General features: G+C 49.8%; 1 protein-coding gene across 4 annotated transcripts in view; it reads right to left on the minus strand.

The window, feature by feature from the left end:
- Nucleotides 1–8,489: 8,489 nt before the first annotated feature.
- ADA2 (adenosine deaminase 2) overlaps nucleotides 8,490–19,985 on the minus strand; it is a 44,489-nt gene continuing 32,993 nt past the window's right edge. For all 4 annotated transcript variants that reach the window (XM_054470064.2, XM_054470061.2, XM_054470062.1 and 1 more), the window contains exons 6-10: nucleotides 19,784–19,874; nucleotides 18,171–18,279; nucleotides 12,145–12,302; nucleotides 11,361–11,563; nucleotides 8,490–11,117 (exon numbers count right to left, since the gene is read on the minus strand). In XM_054470064.2, coding sequence (XP_054326039.1) covers nucleotides 11,024–11,117; nucleotides 11,361–11,563; nucleotides 12,145–12,302; nucleotides 18,171–18,279; nucleotides 19,784–19,874 — 655 coding nt within the window. In that variant the 3' untranslated portion in view covers nucleotides 8,490–11,023. The remainder of the gene's footprint in view (nucleotides 11,118–11,360; nucleotides 11,564–12,144; nucleotides 12,303–18,170; nucleotides 18,280–19,783; nucleotides 19,875–19,985) is intronic.

The following is a 19,985-nucleotide window of genomic DNA, read 5'->3' on the forward strand; positions in this document are numbered from 1 at the left end:
AAATTAGGCAGGGCATGGTGGCTCATGCCTGTAATCCCAGCACTTTGGGAGGCCGAGGTGGGCAGATCATGAGGTCAGGAGTTCAAGACCAGCCTAGTCAACATGGTGAAACCCCGTCTCTACTAAAAATACAAAAATTAGCCAGGTGTGGTGGCGCACACCTGTAATCCCAGCTACTCGGGGCTGAGGCAGGAGAACTGCTTGAACCCGGGAGGCAGGGGTTGCAGTAAGCCGAGATCGCACCATTGCACTCCAGCTGTGGGCGACAGAGCAAGACTCCATCTCGAAAAAAATAATAATACAAAATTAGCCAGGCATGGTGGTGTGCGCCTGTGGTCCAGATGAGGCAGGAGAATCGCCTGAACCCAGGAGGTGGAGGCTGCAGTGAGTTGAGATTGTGCCACTGCACTCCAGTCTGGGCAACAGAGTGAGACCCTGTCTCAAAAAAAAAAAAAAAAAAAAAGAGTTCAGAACAGTGTGGATACTGTGCTGCCTTTTATATCAGAGTGGGAAAAACTATATATTTGCTTTTGTTTATTTCACATAAAGAAACACAAGAAACTAAGCCTGGTAGGAGAATGGGTACGATGGGAAAGTGCACAGTGGAAAACAGAGGTGGATACAAGCCTTTCGAATGTGTTCCTTTTCATACTTTTTGAATTTTTGAAATGTGATTGTATATAGATTCACATTTTAATTTTAAATGTAATTAAAATTTAAAATTCATTACGGCACTATTCTCTCATCCTGTACTATGGGCTCTACCCTTTTTGTTTGTTTGCTTTTGTTTTGTTTTGAGGAGACAGAGTCTCGCCGTGTTCCCCAGGCTGGTCTAGAACTCCTGGGCTCGAGCGCCCCGCCTGGGCCTCCCAGAATGCAGGACTACAGGCGCCGCCACCACCCGGCCTCTACTCTAAATGCATAGAGGCCAGGATGACCCAAGGTCACCATCGGCCCATGCTGCCTGGCAGGGTATTGAGGCCGGAAGGGGACCCTGCGGACAGGAGAGACCATTTGTGATCTGTGGGAAGCAACTAAACCAGCGTATTCGCGACAGGGGAGCTCTGTGCCGTCCCGCGGCCCCACCCCGCTCCGCCATGGGAAGCCGTAGCTTGGCGCTGCCCACAGTGACGCGAGGGACCCCGAGGGCACCCGGGCCGGGGTGGACACGGGGGTGGGACTGGGCGCGGCCGGCAGGGGGCAGCAGCGCCGCGCCGCCCGCTCAGTTCCACAGGTGCGCCGAGCCTGGGGCCATCGGCTCGCGCCGGCCGCCGTCCCCAGCGAATCGCCGCCTGCGTTCTGCCGTTTCTCCGCCACCGCAGCCAACCGGGGATCGGGGGGCCGCAGCCATCCGCAAGCCGCGGGGCGGCGGGACCGGGCGGGCCGCTAGGGACGCCGGACGCAGGGAGCCCGCGGGCGGGGCTTGGGCGCCTACATCTTTGCTCCCAGGGAGGGAAGGGACAGGAAACTGAGGCTGTTTCCGGGGCTCACCCCAGGCCAGAGAGAGCAGGGCTTGGGAGAGTTGGCGTGGCCCGGAGGCGGCGCCCCCTGGAGGCCGGTGCGCTCTGGCTCTGCAGCCGGGGAGATTAGGGGTGGAGGCCGACCGACCCCACTCGGCCAGGACTGGTCGGCGCCGGGAGCTCACCGGGAGGCAGGTGCCGACCCCCGAAACCCACTCCAGACAAGCGAAGAAAACAGCTCTGTGTCCCAGGACGAGCACATACCTACTGTCACCCACTGTGCGACCTGGAAGAGTTACTGACCCTCTCTGGGCCTTAATCAGTCATCAGAAACACAAACGCGTAGATAAGATGGTCTGTAGGCCTCTCCCAGCTCTGCTATTCTGTGAATCTAAGAAACTCTAGTCACTCCACCAGTCCCCACCCCGGGCTGGCTTAGCTTTAGGGAGGCCTGGCTGAGCTGGGGCCCTCATCCAAGGTCTTTGCACGGTTCTTCAGCAAAGGTGTTTTGGAAGGCCGGGTCCCACCCCTTCCCGGCAGAGGAAGAGGCTATTGGCTAAAAAGCCTGGACAAATTCAAAACCAGCAGCTCGGCCCTGGTTTTTTCGGAGCACAGCCAAACCCAAATCACACCTCTGCACCCACCTAGCTCCAGAGATCTCGGCAGCATTTACAGCCCCTAAATGTTATTTTTACACCCTTTCCAGGCAGGGAAGGACAGAGGAGGGTAAGCTATTTTTAGGATGACTGCTATTTAAAGTAACATACTGGCCTGGCAAGGTGGCTCTGAGGGCCTGTAATCCCAGTGCCTTGGGAGGTACAGGCAGGAGAATCACTTGAGGCCGAGAGTTCAATACTAGCCTGGGCAACAAAAGGAGACCCCATCTCTATTAAATAAACAGCCGGGCGTGGTGGCGCGCGCCTGTCGTCCCAACTACTGGAGAGGCTGAGGCGGGAGGGTCCCTTGAGCCCAGGAGTTCAAGATTATAGTGAGCTATGATCACACCACTGCCCTCCAGGCTGGGCAGTGAGACCCTATCTCAAAACAATAAATTAAGTAACCTAGACTATGTATGTGAAAATCATATTTCCAACCCTAGCATGCTGACTTCATCTGAGCTTACAGATGCATTTTCATACAGTCCTCCCCACGGGCTCAATTCCTGTGACAGCCAAGGATGGCACCAGTCATTGAAATCCTGACCATGGGAAAGGGTCATTTGGGATTCCGGAATGGGTGGCTGAAGCAGTTTACAGAATTGCGTTCTGGTGAGCTTTAAGAATGGAACAGGCTCCGGGTGCAGTGGCTCACGGCTGTAATCCCAGCACTTTGGGAGGCCGAGGCAGCCAGATCACTTGAGGTCAGGAGGTCAAGATCAGCCTGGCCAACATGGTGAAGCCCCGACTTTACTAAAAATACAAAAATTAGCCGGGTGTGGTGGCGCGCGCCTGTAATCCCAGCTATTAGGGAGGCTGAGGCAGGAGAATCACTTGAACTGGGATGGTGGAGGCTGCAGTGAGCCAAGATCGTGCTACTACACTCCAGCCTAGGCAACAGAGGGAGACTCAGTCTCAAAAAAAAAAGAAAAGAAAAAGAAACAGGGACATCTTCCTGAGGAAGGCTCGGCCGCTCTTCCTGAAGGTGAGGCTGGTTGCATAGTCTTTCAAGGTCGCTCGCAAGCTGAGGCTCCTGTAAGTTTTCTCTTTTCAGCTAGTCTTTTCAAACGAACACACCTCCACCTCGCTTTCTTCCTTCCAAATGAAGAGCTGATCTAGAGCAGGCGTAGATTCAGATTTTGGGGCAGTCCTGAGGTTTATACATATTTGAAGGGTCTTCTTAAGGAAAAAAGAATAAAATCTGACAAATACACATTTCCTCTGAAATGGCAGCTTCAGTAGCGCTGCTGAGTTAGCCGAGCCCTCCATTCCAGTGGTCACTTCCAGTCTAACAATTCCATCATTTTCTCTTCTTTTTTCAACTCTTTCCCTCTTCCTGCCCATTTTGTTGTTGTTGTTGTTTTGTTTTGGATGTTTGTTTGTTTGTTTTTGAGACGGAGTCTCACCCAGGCTGGAGTGCAGTGGCATGATCTTGGCTCACTGCAAACTCCACCTCCTGTGTTTAAGCGATTCTCCTGCCTCAGCCTCTTGAGTAGCTGGGATTACAGGTGTCCGCCACCATGTCTGGCTAATTTTTTTATTTTTAGTAGGGATGGGGTTTCAACATGTTGGCCAGGCTGGTTTCGAACTCCTAACCTCAAGTGATCCACCCGCCTCAGCCTCCCAAAGTGCTAGGATTACAGGGATGAGCTACCATGCCTGGCCATAATATTCCCATTTTAATATGCATAAATTGTATTTTTGTGTCTACACACACACACATACATACTCCAGTAACAATGGGCACATCTAGTGCCTAGATCAGGGCTACTAAATATTATTCTCTACTGAAAGGAGCAGAGCTCCCTGGAGAAATGGCTGAGCTCAGGCATGACACAGGGAAACTATAAAATGAACCTAGAACATTTTATTGCATAAGAAAGTAAGGAAGAATGGCCAGACGCAGTGGTTCACACCTATAATCCCAGCACTTCGGGAGGCTGAGGTGGGCAGATTGCTTGAGCTCAGGAGTTTGAGACCAGCCTGGGCAACATGGCAAAACCCCATCTCTACAAAAAATACAAAAATTAGCCAGATGTGGTGGTACATGCTTGTAGTCCCAGCTACTAGGGAGGGTGAGGTAGGAGGATCTCTTGAGCCTGTGGGGTCAAGGCTGCAATAAGCTGTGATGGTGCCACTGTACTCCAGCCTGGGGAATGGAGCAAAAAAAAAAAAAAGGAAAAAGTAAGAAAGTTCTCAATTATAGAACTTTATCAGCAGCCAACTTAACAGGGCTTCCATGCCAGATCTGGAATAGTGTAAGCATCACAATAAATAGTGCTAGTAATGGATTATAGCCCATTGAATACAACCTGAATCCCTGAGTCGTACTGCTAGAAGGAAAAAAGGGGCCAGGCACAGTGGCTCATGCCTATAATCCCAGCGCTTTGGGAGGCCGAGGCGTGCGGATCGCCTGAGGTCAGGAGTTCGAGACCAGCCTGGCCAACATGGTGAAACCCCATCTCTACTAAAAATACAAAAATTAGCCAGGCGTGGTGGTAGGCGCCTGAAGTCTCAGCTACTTGGGAGGCTGACACAGGAGAATCGCTTGAACCCGGGAGGTGGAGGTTGCAGTGAGCCGAGACTGCACCATTGCACTCTAGCTTGGGCAACAAGAGCGAAACTCTGTCTCAAAAAAAAAAAAAGGGAAAAAGGAAGGCAGGAGGGAAGGAATTGTTCCTTCTTGCAGCAAAATGGCAACTAACAAATATGGAAGAAATTGTAGAATTCGAAAACCACCATTTTGGCCAGGCACAGTGGATCATGCCTGTAATCCCAACGCTTTGGGAGGCTGAGGTGAGAGGATTGCTTGAGCCCAGGAGTTTGAACCATATTGGGCAGTATAGTGAGACTTTGTTTGTATAAAAAAATGTTTTTAATTAGCTGGTTGCAGTGATGCACACCTGTAGTCCCAGCTACTTGAGACGCTGAGGCTGGAGGATTACTTGAGCCCAAAAGGTCAAAGCTGCAGTGAGTTGTGATCATACCACTGCACTCTATCCTGAGTGACAGAGCAAGACCCAGAAAAAGAAAAAAAAAAAGCAAGAAAGAAGGAAGGAAGGAAGGGAAAAAAAATCACCATTTGATGGTTGTATTTTCCAAAATATTTTCCAATGACTTCTCTTATCCTATATATTCTTTTTTATATTGTGACTTTGACAATCTTCTATCAAAAGTTGGGATCTCTGTCTCCTCCGCTTAAAACCAGGAGGTGTTTTTTGTCACTGTTGGAACCAACAAAGTATGGCAGAAATGATGCCATGTGACTTCCAGAATCTTCCATTTATTCCGTGGAATACTTACCCCAGAAGTTGAGGCCAATGGGAAGAAGCCCAAACTAGCCATAGGAGAGCACCAGCTGAGCCCTGGGGCTGTGCAGAGAGGTGACCCCTGGCGGCCCGTCAGCTCCAGCTCCGCCTCCAACTGTGACAAGGACCTCACGAGAGACCCCAAGCAGAACTGCCCAGCTGGGCTCTGCCCAAACTCCTGACCCACAGACACTGGGAGAGATCATAAATTTGTTTGTTTGTTTTGGGTTTGGTTTCGAGATGGAGTTTCGCTCTTGTTGTCCAGGCTGGAGTGCAATGGCACCATCTCGGCTCACTGCAACCTCTGCCTCCCGGGTTCAAGCTATTCTCCTGCCTCAGCCTCCCAAGTAGCTATGATTACAGGCATGCGCCACCATACCTGGCTAATTTTGTATTTTTAGTAGAGACGGGGTTTCCCCATGTTGGTCAGGCTGGTCCCGAACTTCTGACCTCAGGTGATCCCCCGCCTCGGCCTCCCAAAGTGCTGGGATTAAAGGTGTGAGCCACCACGCCTGGCCCCATACATTTTTATTTTTGTTTCAAACCACCACGTTTTGGGATAATTTGCTACACAGCAATAAACGGAACAGCAATCATGATAGTAATAGCAGATTCAGACAAAAGTCCTCAGTGGATGCAAGCACTAATGGTAAAGTTTTAAGGAGGAGTGAAGACTTTTACATAAAGTGTCTCCTCTCCAAATATGTGTTAATTACTAAGGGAAAAATGGTAACTTCACAATGGCAAATTCTGGCAGAAATCAACTTAAGTGATCAAAGTCAGTATCATATTGAGACAAATTAACATTGTATGCATCAGTATGCTGGCAAATGTGTAACAGCTGGCTGGTGGGGACATGGATTTGTAACATTTGCTGATTTTTGTGGCACAAAAACTCCCACAAGCCTGGTGTCGTGGCTCATGCCTGTAATCCCAGCACTTTGGGAAGCCGAGGCGGGAGGATGGCTTGAGGCCAGGAATTTGAGACAGGCTAGACAGTATAGCATGATCCCATCTCTACAAAAAGTAAAAAGATAAAGGAAACTTAGCCGAGGTGGTGATGCACGCCTGTAGTCCCAACTACTTTGGATGCTGGGCAGGAGGATTGCTTGAGCCCAGGAGGTTGTGGCTACAATGAGCAGTGATCCTGCCACTGCACTCTAGCCTAGGCAATGGAGTGAGACCCATCTCAAAAAAAAATTCCCATCAAGACCAATTTCAGACTCCTAAAGGTTTAACAACAAGCTGGAAGTATAACACTTGGCCCCATTCATGTGTCCCTGGTGTGTACACTGAAAAGGACAAAGCCTCGCTGCTAAGGTGCTCCTCTCAAAAATGTATCCCCTGAGCCTCTTCCTAGGGAAACATTAGATGAACCTGAAATGAGGGATAGTCTATGAAATAACTGGCCTGTACTCTTCAAACATGAGGTTCCAAAACACAAAGGAAGACTAAGAAGCTGTTTCAGACTGAACGAGACTAGAGATTTGACAGCTAAATGTAGCTTGTGATCCTGGATTGGGTTCTGGACCAAGAACAAAACAAAACAAAACAAAACAAAGCTCAGCAGGGCCAGAGCCAGATATTAGCATCTTTTCAATGTTAATACTTTTCTGATTTGGTTGGATGTACTGTGGCTCCATAGGAGAATGTCATTGTCTTTAGGAAATACACACTGGAGAATCTAGGAATAAAAGGCATAATATCTGCAACTTAGTCTCAAGTGGTTAGAAAAAAATAGGATAGAGAGAGAGAGAGAGCAATTAGACAGAGAAAGAATGATATATCGAATCAAATGTTGTAAAATGTTAATAACTGGGGGAACCTGGGCAAAGAGAATGTTAGAGGTTTGTGTTGTTGTTGTTATTTTTGTTTGTTTTTTTGAGACAGGGTCTCGCTTTATTGGCCAGGCTGGAGTGGAGTGGTGCGATCTCAGTTCACTACAACCTCCTCTTCCTGGGCTCAAGCGATCCTCCCACCTCAGCCTTCTGAGTAGCTAGGACCACAGGCATGTCCCACCATGCCCAGCTAATTTTTGTATTTTTAGTAGAGATGAGGTCTGGCCATGTTGTCCAAGCTGGTCTCGAACTCCTGGGCTGAAGCAATCCACTCGCCTCGGCCTCCCAAAGTGCTGGGGTTACAGGCGTGACCCCCTGTGCCTGGCCTGGTAAGAGTTTTTTGTACTATTCTTGCAACTTGTTTGAAATTATTTCAAAATAATCAGATAAATGCTCCATGGACATTTAGTTCAACAGGACTAGGCCTATGCAATGAGGAATAAAGTCAAGAAGGAAGAACCAGCAAGCTTTGTAAGTTGAATTTAAAAGCTTAAAGACTGGATGTGGTGGCTAGTGCCTGTAATCCCAGGTATCCGGGAGGCTGAGGCAGGAGGATAACTTGAGGCCATAGTTTGAGATCAGCTGACCAGCCTGGGTAACATAGTGAGACACTGTCTCTTAAAAAAAAAACAAACAAACAAAGGCCGGGTGCAGTGGCTCATGCCTGTAATCTCAGCACTTTGGGAGGCAAGGTGGGCGGATCATGAGGTCAGGAGTTCGAGACCAGCCTGGCCAACATGGTGAAACCCCGTCTCTACTGAAAATACAAAAATCAGCCAGGCGTGATGGCGGGTGCCTGTAAACCCAGCTACTTAAGAGGCTGAGGCAGGAGAATCGCTTGAACCCGGGAGGCAGAGGTTGCAGTGAGCCGAGGTTGCGCCACTGCCCTCCAGCCTGGGTGACAGAGTGAGACTCTGTCTCAAAAAAAAAAAGAAGGAAGAACTGGACACAAAGGCAAGACTATTGCTGGCTCATTTTGCCAAATCAGAGATCACAGCAAGTCCAGGTCAGAGGCTGTCTGCGTCTGCCTGTGTTGGAGGTCCCCTGCGGAGTTGGGACCTAAAAGAGATCTTCAGGGATTGGGTAAGGCACTGAATCACCTGCAGAGTTAGACAGGACCCTAGAGGTTGTCTTCTTCCATCCAGGCACAGCTTGTGGTTGCTGACTCCTGGTCGCAAGGCTTTTCCCAGTTCCAGGAACCAAATGGTGATAAACTAGGAATGGGGAGAGGGCTTGCTGCTGTCTGAGAGCTCAGGTACGGGTCATGGAAGATGGATGAGAGGACATTCGCATCTGCCTGGGGCTTTTAAGGAATTCTTTGATTCCCTGCCATCCTTGAGTTGGGTGAGGACAGAGCTGGCTTCTTGAACCCTTCTTCCAAGGCCAGGTGAGGAGCTGGACTCTGATCACATGAGGTCTTTTATTTGGGGGGGCTCTGCTCTACTCCCCTCTGCCTTGGCAGCTGGCTGAACAGACACAGTGACAGCCACTCATTCAATGCATTGTTTATTGAGTACATTCAATGCATTGTTTATTGAGTACTAACTAGCTTTGGGCCCAGGCTCTGGGTTAGCAGCATGCGTGAAACAATCAGAAACAATCATGAGCACCTGCCCACATGCGGCTTACAGTCTGGCAGGGCGAAACTGTAGACACAGAAATAAATATCCGATTATAAATTGTGATTAGAGGCATGATGGAAAAGAGCAAGGCTCCCTGAGAGAAACAGGGCGGGCATAGGAAAACCTCTCTGAGACAGTGACATGAACCTGAAACTTGAAGGGTAAACAGGAGTGGGCAAGACAAAAGGCGAAAGAAGGAATGTTCCAGGCAGAGAGAAGGAGAAAAGACCCAGGCACAATATAGAGCCGAGGACATTTGAGGAAGAAAGGGCCGCTGGGGTTGGGGCCGTCGGGGTGACTGGGAGAGGAAGGCGCTGGAATGGATCCAGATTAAATCGGATGCTGTTTGCCCTGTGGAGACATGGGGTGTGCCTCTAAATGCACTGGGTTGTAAGCAAAGGAATGACCTGGTTTAATCTGATATTTTAAAAGTCATTCTAGGCCAGGCGGGGTGGCTCACGCCTGTAATCCCAGTGCTTTGGGAGTCCGAGGCAGGTGGATCACGAGGTCAGGTGTTCAAGACCAGCCTGGCCAACATAGTGAAACCCCATCTCTACTAAAAATACAAAAATTATCTGGGCATGGTGGTGCATGCCTGTAATCCCAGCTACTCGGGAGACTGAGGCACGAGAATCCGCTTGAACCCAGGAGGCGGAGCTTGCAGTGAGCAGAGATCGCGCCGCTGCACTCCACCCTGGGCAACAGAGCGAGACTCCGTCTCAAACAAAACAAAACAAACAAACAAAATGTCATTCTACACTGTGAAAAATGAGCTGGAGGAGGCAAAGGGAAGAAAGGGGAGATCAGTGAGGAGGCTGTTGTCATAGCTCAGGCAGGAGCGTGGTGGCTTGGACTTGGCAGCAGCACGCAGGTAGAGCGCCACTGTTGGAGTCCGGATGCGGGATGCGTTCTGATGTAGGGAGTGGGGGACAGCGCAGCATCAAGATGCCACCGTTGGAGTCCGGATGCAGGATGCGTTCTGATGTAGGGAGTGGGGGACAGTGCAGCATCAAGACGCCACTGTTGGAGTCCAGATGTGGGATGCATTCTGATGTAGGGAGTGGGGGACAGCACAGCATCAAGACTTGCACTGAAAATTTCTGCTTTGAGCAACTGGGTGGAATGGATGGAGGTGTCCTTCACCAGCTATGGGAAAGGCCAGGGAAAGGTTTAAAGGGCTGAGTGTGGTGGCTCATGTCAGTAATCCCAGCACTTCGGGAGATTGCGGCAGGAGGATCACTTGAAGCCAGGAGTTGGAAATCAGCCTGGGCAACGTAGCAAGACGCTCTTTAGAAAAATTAAAGTAGAGAAAAAGAAAGGTTTAAAGGGAAGAGACTGAGGGTTCAGAATTGCACCTCGTCAGTTTCTGAGACGCCTGTGAACTCTCCAAGTGCATAAATAAATGTGGGAATCATTAACAAATAAATGGTAAGAAAAAGCAAAGGAATGGATGAGACCACCCAGGAAAAGTGTAGAGAGAGAAGAGAAATAAAGAGGAGAGAGTTAAAGAGACCAGAATAGGCCAGGCATGGTGGCTCATGCCTGTAATTCCAGCACTTTGGGAGCCCAGGGCGAGTGGATCACCTGAGGTCAAGAGTTCGATACCAGCCTCGCCAACATGGTGAAAACTTGTCTCTACTGAAAATGCAAAAATCAGCTGGGTGTGGTGGCGCATGCCTATAATTCCAGCTACTCAGGAGGCTGAGGCAGGAGAATTGCCTGAACCCGGGAGGCGGAGGTTGCACTGAGCTGAGATCGCACCATTGTACTCCAGCCTGGGCAACAAGAGCAAAATTCCACCTCGAAAACATAAAAAAATAAAGAGACCAGAATAGAAGACAGCCCAGGACTGAGTCCTGAGGAAACAGCACAGAGATCAGAGAAAGGAGGAGACTCTGAAATAGGGAAACTGGAAGAAATGGCCAGAGAGAGGAGAAAACCAAGAGGGTCAATGTCACTGAGGCTGAGAGAGAATATTTCCAGAGGATGAATTTGGTCAGCCAGTCAAGTGCTTCTGACAGGGTTGCTCCATAGAGAGGCCATTGATTTGATGGGGACATGGAGCTGATTCAAGAACGAGTGAGAGGAAGTGACAGAGTGTGTGAGAACACAGCTTGTAGAGGGCTGGCTAGCTTCTCCTCACTTTGTAGCCACATCCGCTATGAACTTATCCCATCTCTTCTTCCAGATTTCCATGAAAGTATTTTTCTCAATCTCCAACAAGGCACTGTACCTGCAGGAAGAGGAGGAGCCCAGCTCAGCCTCAGGGCAGGGGTTGGGGAACGGGGCAGGGAGCCTGAGGGGACATTAGAGCCTTGCAGAGCACTCTCCCCGGGCCAGCAGCAAGGACTAAACAGCCATGATGAGAAGGAACCCCGAGGAACCATCGAGGCATCTGCCTCAAGCCTCCAGAGAGGCAAACACAAGTTGCGGGCTGGAAGGAGGCGGGGGACCCGGGAGGACACGGGACACTCACTTGATAGAGTTCATGGCCAGCTGTTTGAGGGTCCTCAGGTCAGCCTTCATCCCCACAATGCCCATGAAGACCTCATAGAAATCGTAGGACAAGCCTTTGGCACCAAAGATAGCTGGGTCATCAGAGCTGATCACCATGGGGTGCCCAGTGGCCATCAGAGTGGCTACAGGGTGGTTCCTCAAGTCAGATACCAGTTTCAGCACCTGCCCAATAGGAGGCAAGGGAGAAAGATGAGCTCTGATCCCTAAAAAGAGTAGTCACAAGTGAGGTGAGACCTTGAGCTCCATCAGCTCCCTTCATCTTCCCATCACTATCTCCCCAGTATGGGGATGACTTCTGGGCAGAGTCACGAGGAGGCACAAGGAACAGAGCCAGTCCTCGTGCTCCTCCTCATGTTTCATCAGCACCGCAAACATCTGGTCACTTCTTTTCCTGCTCAGAGAAGCGCTAACTGAACACAGACACAAAGGACCCCAAGAAACCGTGGGGAGCAGCATCCCATGGCCCGTCCCACTTCACTGGCCTCCCGCCGTGTCCTTTTTGCTTTGTCTACAGTTTTGCCCAAAATTCCACCCTACTGGGGACCCTCACTGCTGCCTCATTCTTATTGGTGGCTTAGGCAAAAGGCCCCTCCTGAATAACTTTACTAACAGGGGTAGGAGAGTGGAGGGATGTAGGTAACAAGAGAGTTAAGGAGAGATAAGTTATACAGGAAAAAGTTGAAGAGAGCAGAGGTTGTGGTTAGGGGAGATCATATGGGATTAGCCGCATGGGCCACACATACCTGGTTAGAGATGGGACAGACTTCTATGGGGATGTCCTTTTTCCAGGAGTAAGCCCTGACTGCGGGGTGTTTGCTCAAAGCAAATCCATGGCCGATTCTGGTAGTGTTCAGCATCAGAGCATCCAGAATGTTCCTGTCTATGGAAGTGCCCTGCCAGTCTGAAGACAGGGGAATGGTCTTCCATGGGGGATGGATGGGTCTGACCCACCCGCCCCGCTGACCATCATCAAATAAACAGCCCCCCAAGCACAAAAATGAAAAGAAACTAACATTAACACAAATACACACACACAGTTTCCTTTTAACAATGCTAAAAAGAGGTATGATATGGCTTTATTAAATTAATCATCTAATTTATTAATTTATCAATTTATCATTCTAATGAGAAAGTTGAAACTTAATAGCTTCTATAAATTGACCAAGGATGTTCACATAGTAAGTAGCAAAACGGAGTTTTTTTTGTTTTTTTTTTGAGACAGAGTCTTGCTCTGTCGCCAGGCTGGAGTGCAGTGGCATGATCTCAGCTCACTGCAACCTCCACCTCCCAGGTTCAAACAATTTTCCTGCCTCAGCCTCCCGAGTAGCTGGGACTACAGGCGCACGCCACCACGCTCAGATAATTTTTTGTATTTTTAGTAGAGACAAGGTTTCACCATGTTGGCCAGGATGGTCTCGATTTCTTGACTTCGTGATCCACCTGCCTCGGCCTCCCAAACTGCTGGGATTACAGGCGTGAGCCACTGCACCCGGCCTGCAAAACCAAGTTTTAAACCTTGGTCTCTCTGACCCCACAGTCTGCTTTCCTTCTTCCTCTTTTGTGGCACTTTTTTTTTCTTTTCTTTCTTTTTTTTTTTTTGAGACGGAGTCTTGCTCTGTCGCCCAGGCTGGAATGCAGTGGCGTGATCTCGGCTCACTGCAAGCTCCACCTCCCGGGTTCAAGTGGATTCTCCTGCCTCAGCCTCCTGAGTAGCTGGGATTACAGGTGCCCACCGCCACGCCCGGCTATTTTTTGTATTTTTAGTAGAGACGGGGTTTCACCATGTTGGCCAGGCCGGTCTCAAACTCCTGACCTCAGGGGATCCACCCGCCTAAGCCTCCCAAAGTGCTGTGATTACAGGCGTGAGCCACCGCGCCAGGCTCTGGGACTCTTATGCTTATGATCTTTACAACAATGTGTTACAGGTTCTCTTATTTACAACATCAGTATAACTACCTGTATGTGCTCACTTTAATTTATATATTTAATAGTACTGTCAAGACGTTATCACTTGCTAGGTGACCGCAGACATTCTTGTGGACTCCCTTCTCCCCTGCCGTCCCCATCATACCTTCCTTCCTTCCTTTCTTTCTTCCTTCCTTCCTTCCTTTCCTTTCCCTTTCCTTCCTTCCTTTCTTCCTCCTTCCTTCCTTTCTTTCTTCCTTCCTTCCTTTCCTTTCCCTTTCCTTCCTTCCTTTCTTCCTCCTTCCTTCCTTTCTTTCTTTCTTTCCTTCCTTCCTTCCTTCCTCCTTCCTTCCTTCCTTCCTCCTTCCTTCCTTCCTTCCCCCTTCCTTCCTTCCTCCTTCCTTCCTTCCTCCTTCCTTCCTTCCTTCCTTCCTCCTTCCTTCCTTCCTCCTTCCTTCCTTCCTCCTTCCTTCCTTCCTTTCCTTTCCTTTCCCTTTCCTTCCTTCCTTTCTTTCTTTTTTTTTTTTTTTTTTGAGATGGAGTCTCGCTCTGTCACCCAGGCTGGAGTGCAATGGTGCAATCTCGGCTCACTGCAAGCTCCACTTCCCGGGGTTCATGCCATTCTCCTGCCTCAACCTCCCAAGTAGCTGGGACTACAGGCGCCTGCCACCACACCCGGCTAATTTTTTTTTTTTTGGTATTTTTAGTAGAGACGGGGTTTCACTGTGTTAGCCAGGATGGTCTCGATCTCCTGACCTTGTGATCCGCCTGCCTCAGCCTCCCAAAGTGCTGGGATTACAGGCGTGAGCCACCGCGCCCGGCCCCATCACACCTTTCTTGCAGCTAGGGCCTTCGGTAGAGGATGAAAGGTCAGATGTGCCTTTCTCAGTCTCCCTTACAGCTAAAATAGCCTTAACACTGGACTGGGAGGTTATTTGTTGGGGAGCTTTGGGGGATTCCTCCCTGATAAAAGGAGATCCACTGGGAGGCTGTCTCCTATTTTGTTTCACTGGATGTGGGTCACCCCAAATGTGATTCACCATCTGACAACCAAGTGGGGCAGAATCACCCACGCAATGGGCATAGCACAGATTGCTTCTTACGTGAGATAACAAATGTCCTTATTGTAAAATCGGTGGGATGCATGTACTCTATTCTTGCAGCCATAAGCATTCTAATGGATTCACATATAAAATATGAACTTCCAGCTGGGTGCGGTGGCTCACACCTATAATCGCAGCACTTTGGGAGGCTGAGGCAGGAGGATTGCTTGAGCCCAGGAGTTCAAGGCCAGCCTGGGCAACATAGAGACACCCTGTCTCTACAAAAAATACAAAAATTAGCCAGGCATGGTGGCATGTGGCTGCAGTCCCAGCTACTTGGGAGGCTGAGGTAGAAGGATAACCTGAACCCAGGAGGTGTAGTGAGCTGTGATCACGCCACCACACTCTAGCCTGGGTGACAGAGGTGGAGGCTGTAGTGAGCTGTCATCACTCTACCGCACTCTAGCCTGGGTGACAGAGTGCCCATGTCAAAAAAAATATATATATGAAAACTCCACTTTTCTAATAGAAATAAAACTCAAGAATTTCCATTGCTACGTAGCACATGTATTTTGGTGGATTTTCACTGGATTTTAAAGACTTCTTCTTCTTTTTAAAAATAAGGATGTTGGCCAGGCGTGGTGGCTCACACCTGTAATCCCAGCACTTTGGGAGGCCGAGGTGGGCGGATCACAAGGTCAGGAGTTCCGGACCAGCCTGACCAACATGGTGAAACTAAAAATACAAAAAATATTAGCTGGGCGTGGTGGCAGGCACCCGAGTAGTCCCAGCTACTCGGGAGGCTGAGGCAGGAGAATGACGAGAACCTGGGAGGCGGAGCTTGCAGTGAGTTGAGATCGCATCACTGCGCTCCGGCCTGGGGACAGAGCGAGACTCTGTCTCAAAAAAATAAAATAAAATTAAATTAAATTAAAAAATAAAAATAAGGACATTACTTTTAGGTATTAGATACCCAAGTCCTGGCAAAATCATCTCCAAGGACCATACATCTTGGAACCTGTTAGGTCCTGTGCTGCGATGTTTTGTAGGGTCAGAATTATTTCACACACATAAGTATGATTTTCCCCAACCAGACCACAAGCTCTTCAAGGTTAACAACACCCTCGCCCAACCCCCTCCCCCTCAAACAATTCTTCTGCTCTCCTAGAGCAGACTTTGATCTAAATTGGATCTAAATTGACTCGAAATGTCAGGAAAAAGAGATTAATGCACAAGGTCCCTTCCTCTGAGAGATGGTGTGATAGAGCAGAGCTTAAGCCTGGGTGGGAAATGAAGCTGCCCACCACTCTCTCCACCCCTCCTTGGTCTTCCGAGGGTGACAGGTGGGATGCTGAAGAGAGCTGCCCGCCTGGTCCCGGCCTCCATGTAAACAGCCTCCTCCCAAATCTTCCTTTGGATCTGAAATTGCAGCCGTGATCTTGCTTAGTTAGGGTTTACACATTTTAAGGACTGGAATACAGGAGGGGCTGAGATGACTGAGTGAGCCCAAGGATGGAGTTCTGGGGAAGAAAGATGTGGCTGGGCTAATGGCATTTCAGGAGGAACAGCACCAGGGCCTGCATGGGGCACGGCAGGGTTTCCTCTCCTACAATAATGAGGGACAGAACATCCTAAAGACAAGGAGCAGACCTGGTTCTCCTCCCTCTTCTGCCAATTTCCAGCTGTGTGGCTTTAGGCAGATCAGTTAACCTCTCAAGCACAATTCACTCGGAGGATGGAGAGGGTCAGAATGGGTTCCAATTCATACACATTGTATACAGGCATCAAGATATCACATGAGGCCGGGTAATCTCAGCACTTTGGGAGGCCGAGGCGGGCGAATTGTTTGAGGTTGGGAGTTCAAGACCAGCCTGGCCAACATGGTGAAACCCCATCTCTATTAAAAATACAAAAATTAGCTGGGTGTGGTGGCAGACGCCTGTAATCCCAGCTACTCGGGAGGCTGAGGCACGAGAATCACTTGAACCCGGCAGCCAGAGGTTGCAATGAGCCGAGATCACACCACTGCACTCCAGCCTGGGCGATACAGTGAGACTCAGTCTCAAAAGAATTTTTTTCCGTGGCTCAAGCCTGTAATCCCAGCATTTTGGGAGGCTGAGGTGGGTGGATCACTTGAGGTCAAGACCAGCCTGACCAACATGGTGAAACCCCATCTCTACTAAAAATACAAAAATTATCTAGGCATGGTGGTGCATGCCTGTAATCCCAGCTTCTCCAGAGGCTGAAGCAGGAGAATCACTTGAACCCGGGAGGCAGAGGTTGCAGTGAGCCAAGATCGCACCACTGCACTCCAGCCTGGGTGACAGAGTGAGACTCCATCTCAAAAAACAAAAAAATTGACCAGGCGCAATGGCTCACACCTGTAATCCCAGCACTTTGGGAGGCCGAGACAGGTGGATCACAAGGTCAGGAGATCGAGACCATCCTGGCTAACACAGCGAAATTTCATCTCTACTAAAAATACAAAAAATTAGCCGGGCGTGGTGGCGGGCACCCTGTAGTCCCAGCTACTCAGGAGGCTGAGGCAGGAAAATGCGTGAACCCAGGAGGCGGAGCTTGCAGTGAGCCGAGATCATGCCACTGCACTCCAGCCTGGGCCACAGAGCGAGACTCCATCTCAAAAAAAAAAAAAAAAAAAAAAAAAATTTTTTTCCTTTTTGTGTAGAATGGGATCTTACTATGTTGCCCAGACTGGTCTCAAACTCCTGGGCTCAAGTGATCCTCCTGCCTCTGCCTCCCTAAGTGCTAGAATTACAGATGTGAGCCACTGTACCAGGCTAAAACAATTTTTTTTTTGAGACAGGGTCTAGCTCTGTCACCCAGGCTGGAGTGCAGTGAGCCTGGGCTCAGGCAATCCTCCCACCTCAGCCTCTGAGTAGGTGGGACCACAGGTGTGTACCATCATGCCTGGCTAATTTTTGTATTTTTTTGTAGAGACAAAGTTTTGCCATGTTGCCCTGGCTGGCCTCAAACTCCTGGGTTTAAAGAGATCCACCCACATCAGCCTCCAAAGTGGTAGGATTACAGGCATGAGCCACTGTGCCTGTGCCCAGCCTAAAACAAATTTTTATAGCCAAAGTAGGATGATGTGAGTTTGCAAGATTATGCCCCTACCATGAAAAATTAAAAAAATAAAAAAAAGAAGAAGAAGGATTCAAATTCAGACACCACTGCATACCAGCTCTTTAACCCTGGATCACTATGTTTGGAGCCTTGGGCTCTTCATCTATCAAATGGAGATTAAAAACCAGGGAAACAATTAGAAATACATTAGAAAAGGCCAGGCATGGTGGCTCACCCTTGTAATTGCAGCACTTTGGGAGGCTGAGGCGGGCAGATCATGAGGTCAGGAGATCAAGACCATCCTGGCTAACACGGTGAAACCCCGTCTCTACTAAAAATACAAAAAATTAGCCAGGCGTGGTGGCAGGTGCCTGTAGTACCAGCTACTTGGAAGGCTGAGGCAGAAGATTCTCTTGAACCTGGGAAGCCGAAGTTGCAGTGAGCTGGGTGACAGAGGGAGACTCTGTAAAAAAAAAAAAAAAAAAGAAGAAGAAGAAGAAGAAAAGAAAAAAGGAAGGAAGGAAGAAAGAGAAATTAGAAATAATACATGTAAAGTGGCTGATTCTATTATCCTTGTTATTCCTTCTCCATGGGGCTGTTGTCAGGATTAAATGAGACAGAGCACAGGAAAGGGCTCTGGAAACGCCTGTAGGCTCTAACCCTGAGGCATGGGCCCATGGCCAGGAGCTCTCCCATTGACCACCTCCGCTGCCCCTGCTCGCATCCCGCAGGCTCACCTGTTTCTCCAGCGTGGAAGAAGTAAGGCAGCTTAACGCCACTCTTGGCGGGGATCATCAGAGCTTCCTTGTAGTCCTGCAAGGAGTGGCCAGTGTCCTCATGCCCCACCTGCAGGACAGAGAGGGACAGGGAGGCGTCTGCAGGGCATGTGCCTCACTTGCTGATGGCGTGCCCTGCAGCCTGTGCACACCCTTCCTTGTACCCTGCCACCACTGCCGGGACCTTTGTCACGCGGCCTTTTTAGAATGACCAGGAGCAGGCCGGGCGCGGTGGCTCACACCTGTAATCCCAGCACTTTGGGAGGCCGAGGCGGGCAGATCACGAGGTCAGGAGATCGAGACCATCCTGGCTAACATGGTGAAACCCCGTCTCTACTAAAAATACAAAAAATTATCCAGGTGAGGTAGCGGGCACCTGTAGTCCCAGCTACTCGGGAGGCTGAGGCAGGAGAATGGCATGAACCCAGGAGGCGGAACTTGCAGTGAGCCGAGATCGCACCAATGCACTACAGCCTGGCCAACAAGAGCAAAAAATATATATATATACTTTTTAGAGACGGGGTCTCACCGATTTGCTCAGGCTGGTCTAGAACTCCTGGACTCAGGTGACCCTCCCACCTTGGCCCCTCAAGGTGCTGGGATTACAGGCATAAGCCACGGCCCTGGCCTAATCTAGATTCTTTTTTTTTTTTTTTTTTTGAGATGGAGTCCTGCTCTGTCACCCAGGCTGGAGTGCAATGGTGCAATCTCAGCTCACTGCAACCTCTGCCTCCTGAGTTCAAGCGATTCTGCCTCAGCCTCCCAAGTAGCTGGGATTACAGGTGCAGGCCACCACGCCTGGCTAATTTTTGTGTTTTTAGTAGAGATGCAGTTTCTCCATGTTGGCCACGCTGGTCTTGGACTCCAGACCTCAGGTGATTCACCTGTCTCGCCCTCCCAAAGTGCTGGGATTACAGGCGTGAGCCACTGCGCCCGGCCTAGATTCTTTATGAGATTGCCAAGCTGTCACCTAAGAAATGTCCTGGTTGTGCTTTGATTTGGTGGGGAGGTATGGGACAATGACAACACCTACGAATGTGTAGCTTCAAAAACTGGTGTGGCCAGGCATGATGGCTGGAGAGGGAGGGACAAATATCACTACCTTGAGGATTTGCAAAGGGCTGGCTCCATCCTGGACTCTATTTCCAGACATTACCCCCCAATCCCCACCCCGCGTGCTACAGGGGCTGGTGAGGGTTTTAAGAGCCACACCTAGGTGAGCAGTGTGGGATAGAAAAAAGGGCACGGGCAGGGCCATGGGGAATGAGCCCATAACTGTGGTCCAAACTCCCTGAATGCCATCCTTATTCTGGAACTTTCCTTGTTAGCTTGTTAGACAGAACTGGCTGTCTGCTCTCCCTTCTCCAGTGATGGCTGTCTCCTGTAGGTCTCTGAAGAGGGTCAGTGCTGAGCTCTGAGCAGCCCTGCAGGGTCAGCAGCCTGAGCCTGCCCTGGGATTTCAGGGTACCAACAGGAACATTACGCTCCCTTCCCGGGGAGTTGCTGCTCCACCCAGACAGGCATCCTCACATGTCCCCTTAACAGGCAGCCCTTCTGTTCACAGCATGGGTTACCAGGTCAAACCCTGCCACCACCGTGGGGAACTTGGTTCGGAGCCCCATGGCCGTTCGGATGGATTCTGCGATGACAGCCACATCTTTGGATCTGTGAGAGAGACAGAGAAGCCAGGAGACAGTGCCCAGCACAGACAGAGCACAAACCCCAGAGCACTCCCTCCGTGCAGGGCTGGGCCGGCCCCAAGTGTGCAGGACCCAT

Source organism: Pongo pygmaeus, chromosome 23 (genome assembly GCF_028885625.2).
Source record: "Pongo pygmaeus isolate AG05252 chromosome 23, NHGRI_mPonPyg2-v2.0_pri, whole genome shotgun sequence".
NCBI lineage: Eukaryota > Metazoa > Chordata > Mammalia > Primates > Hominidae > Pongo > Pongo pygmaeus.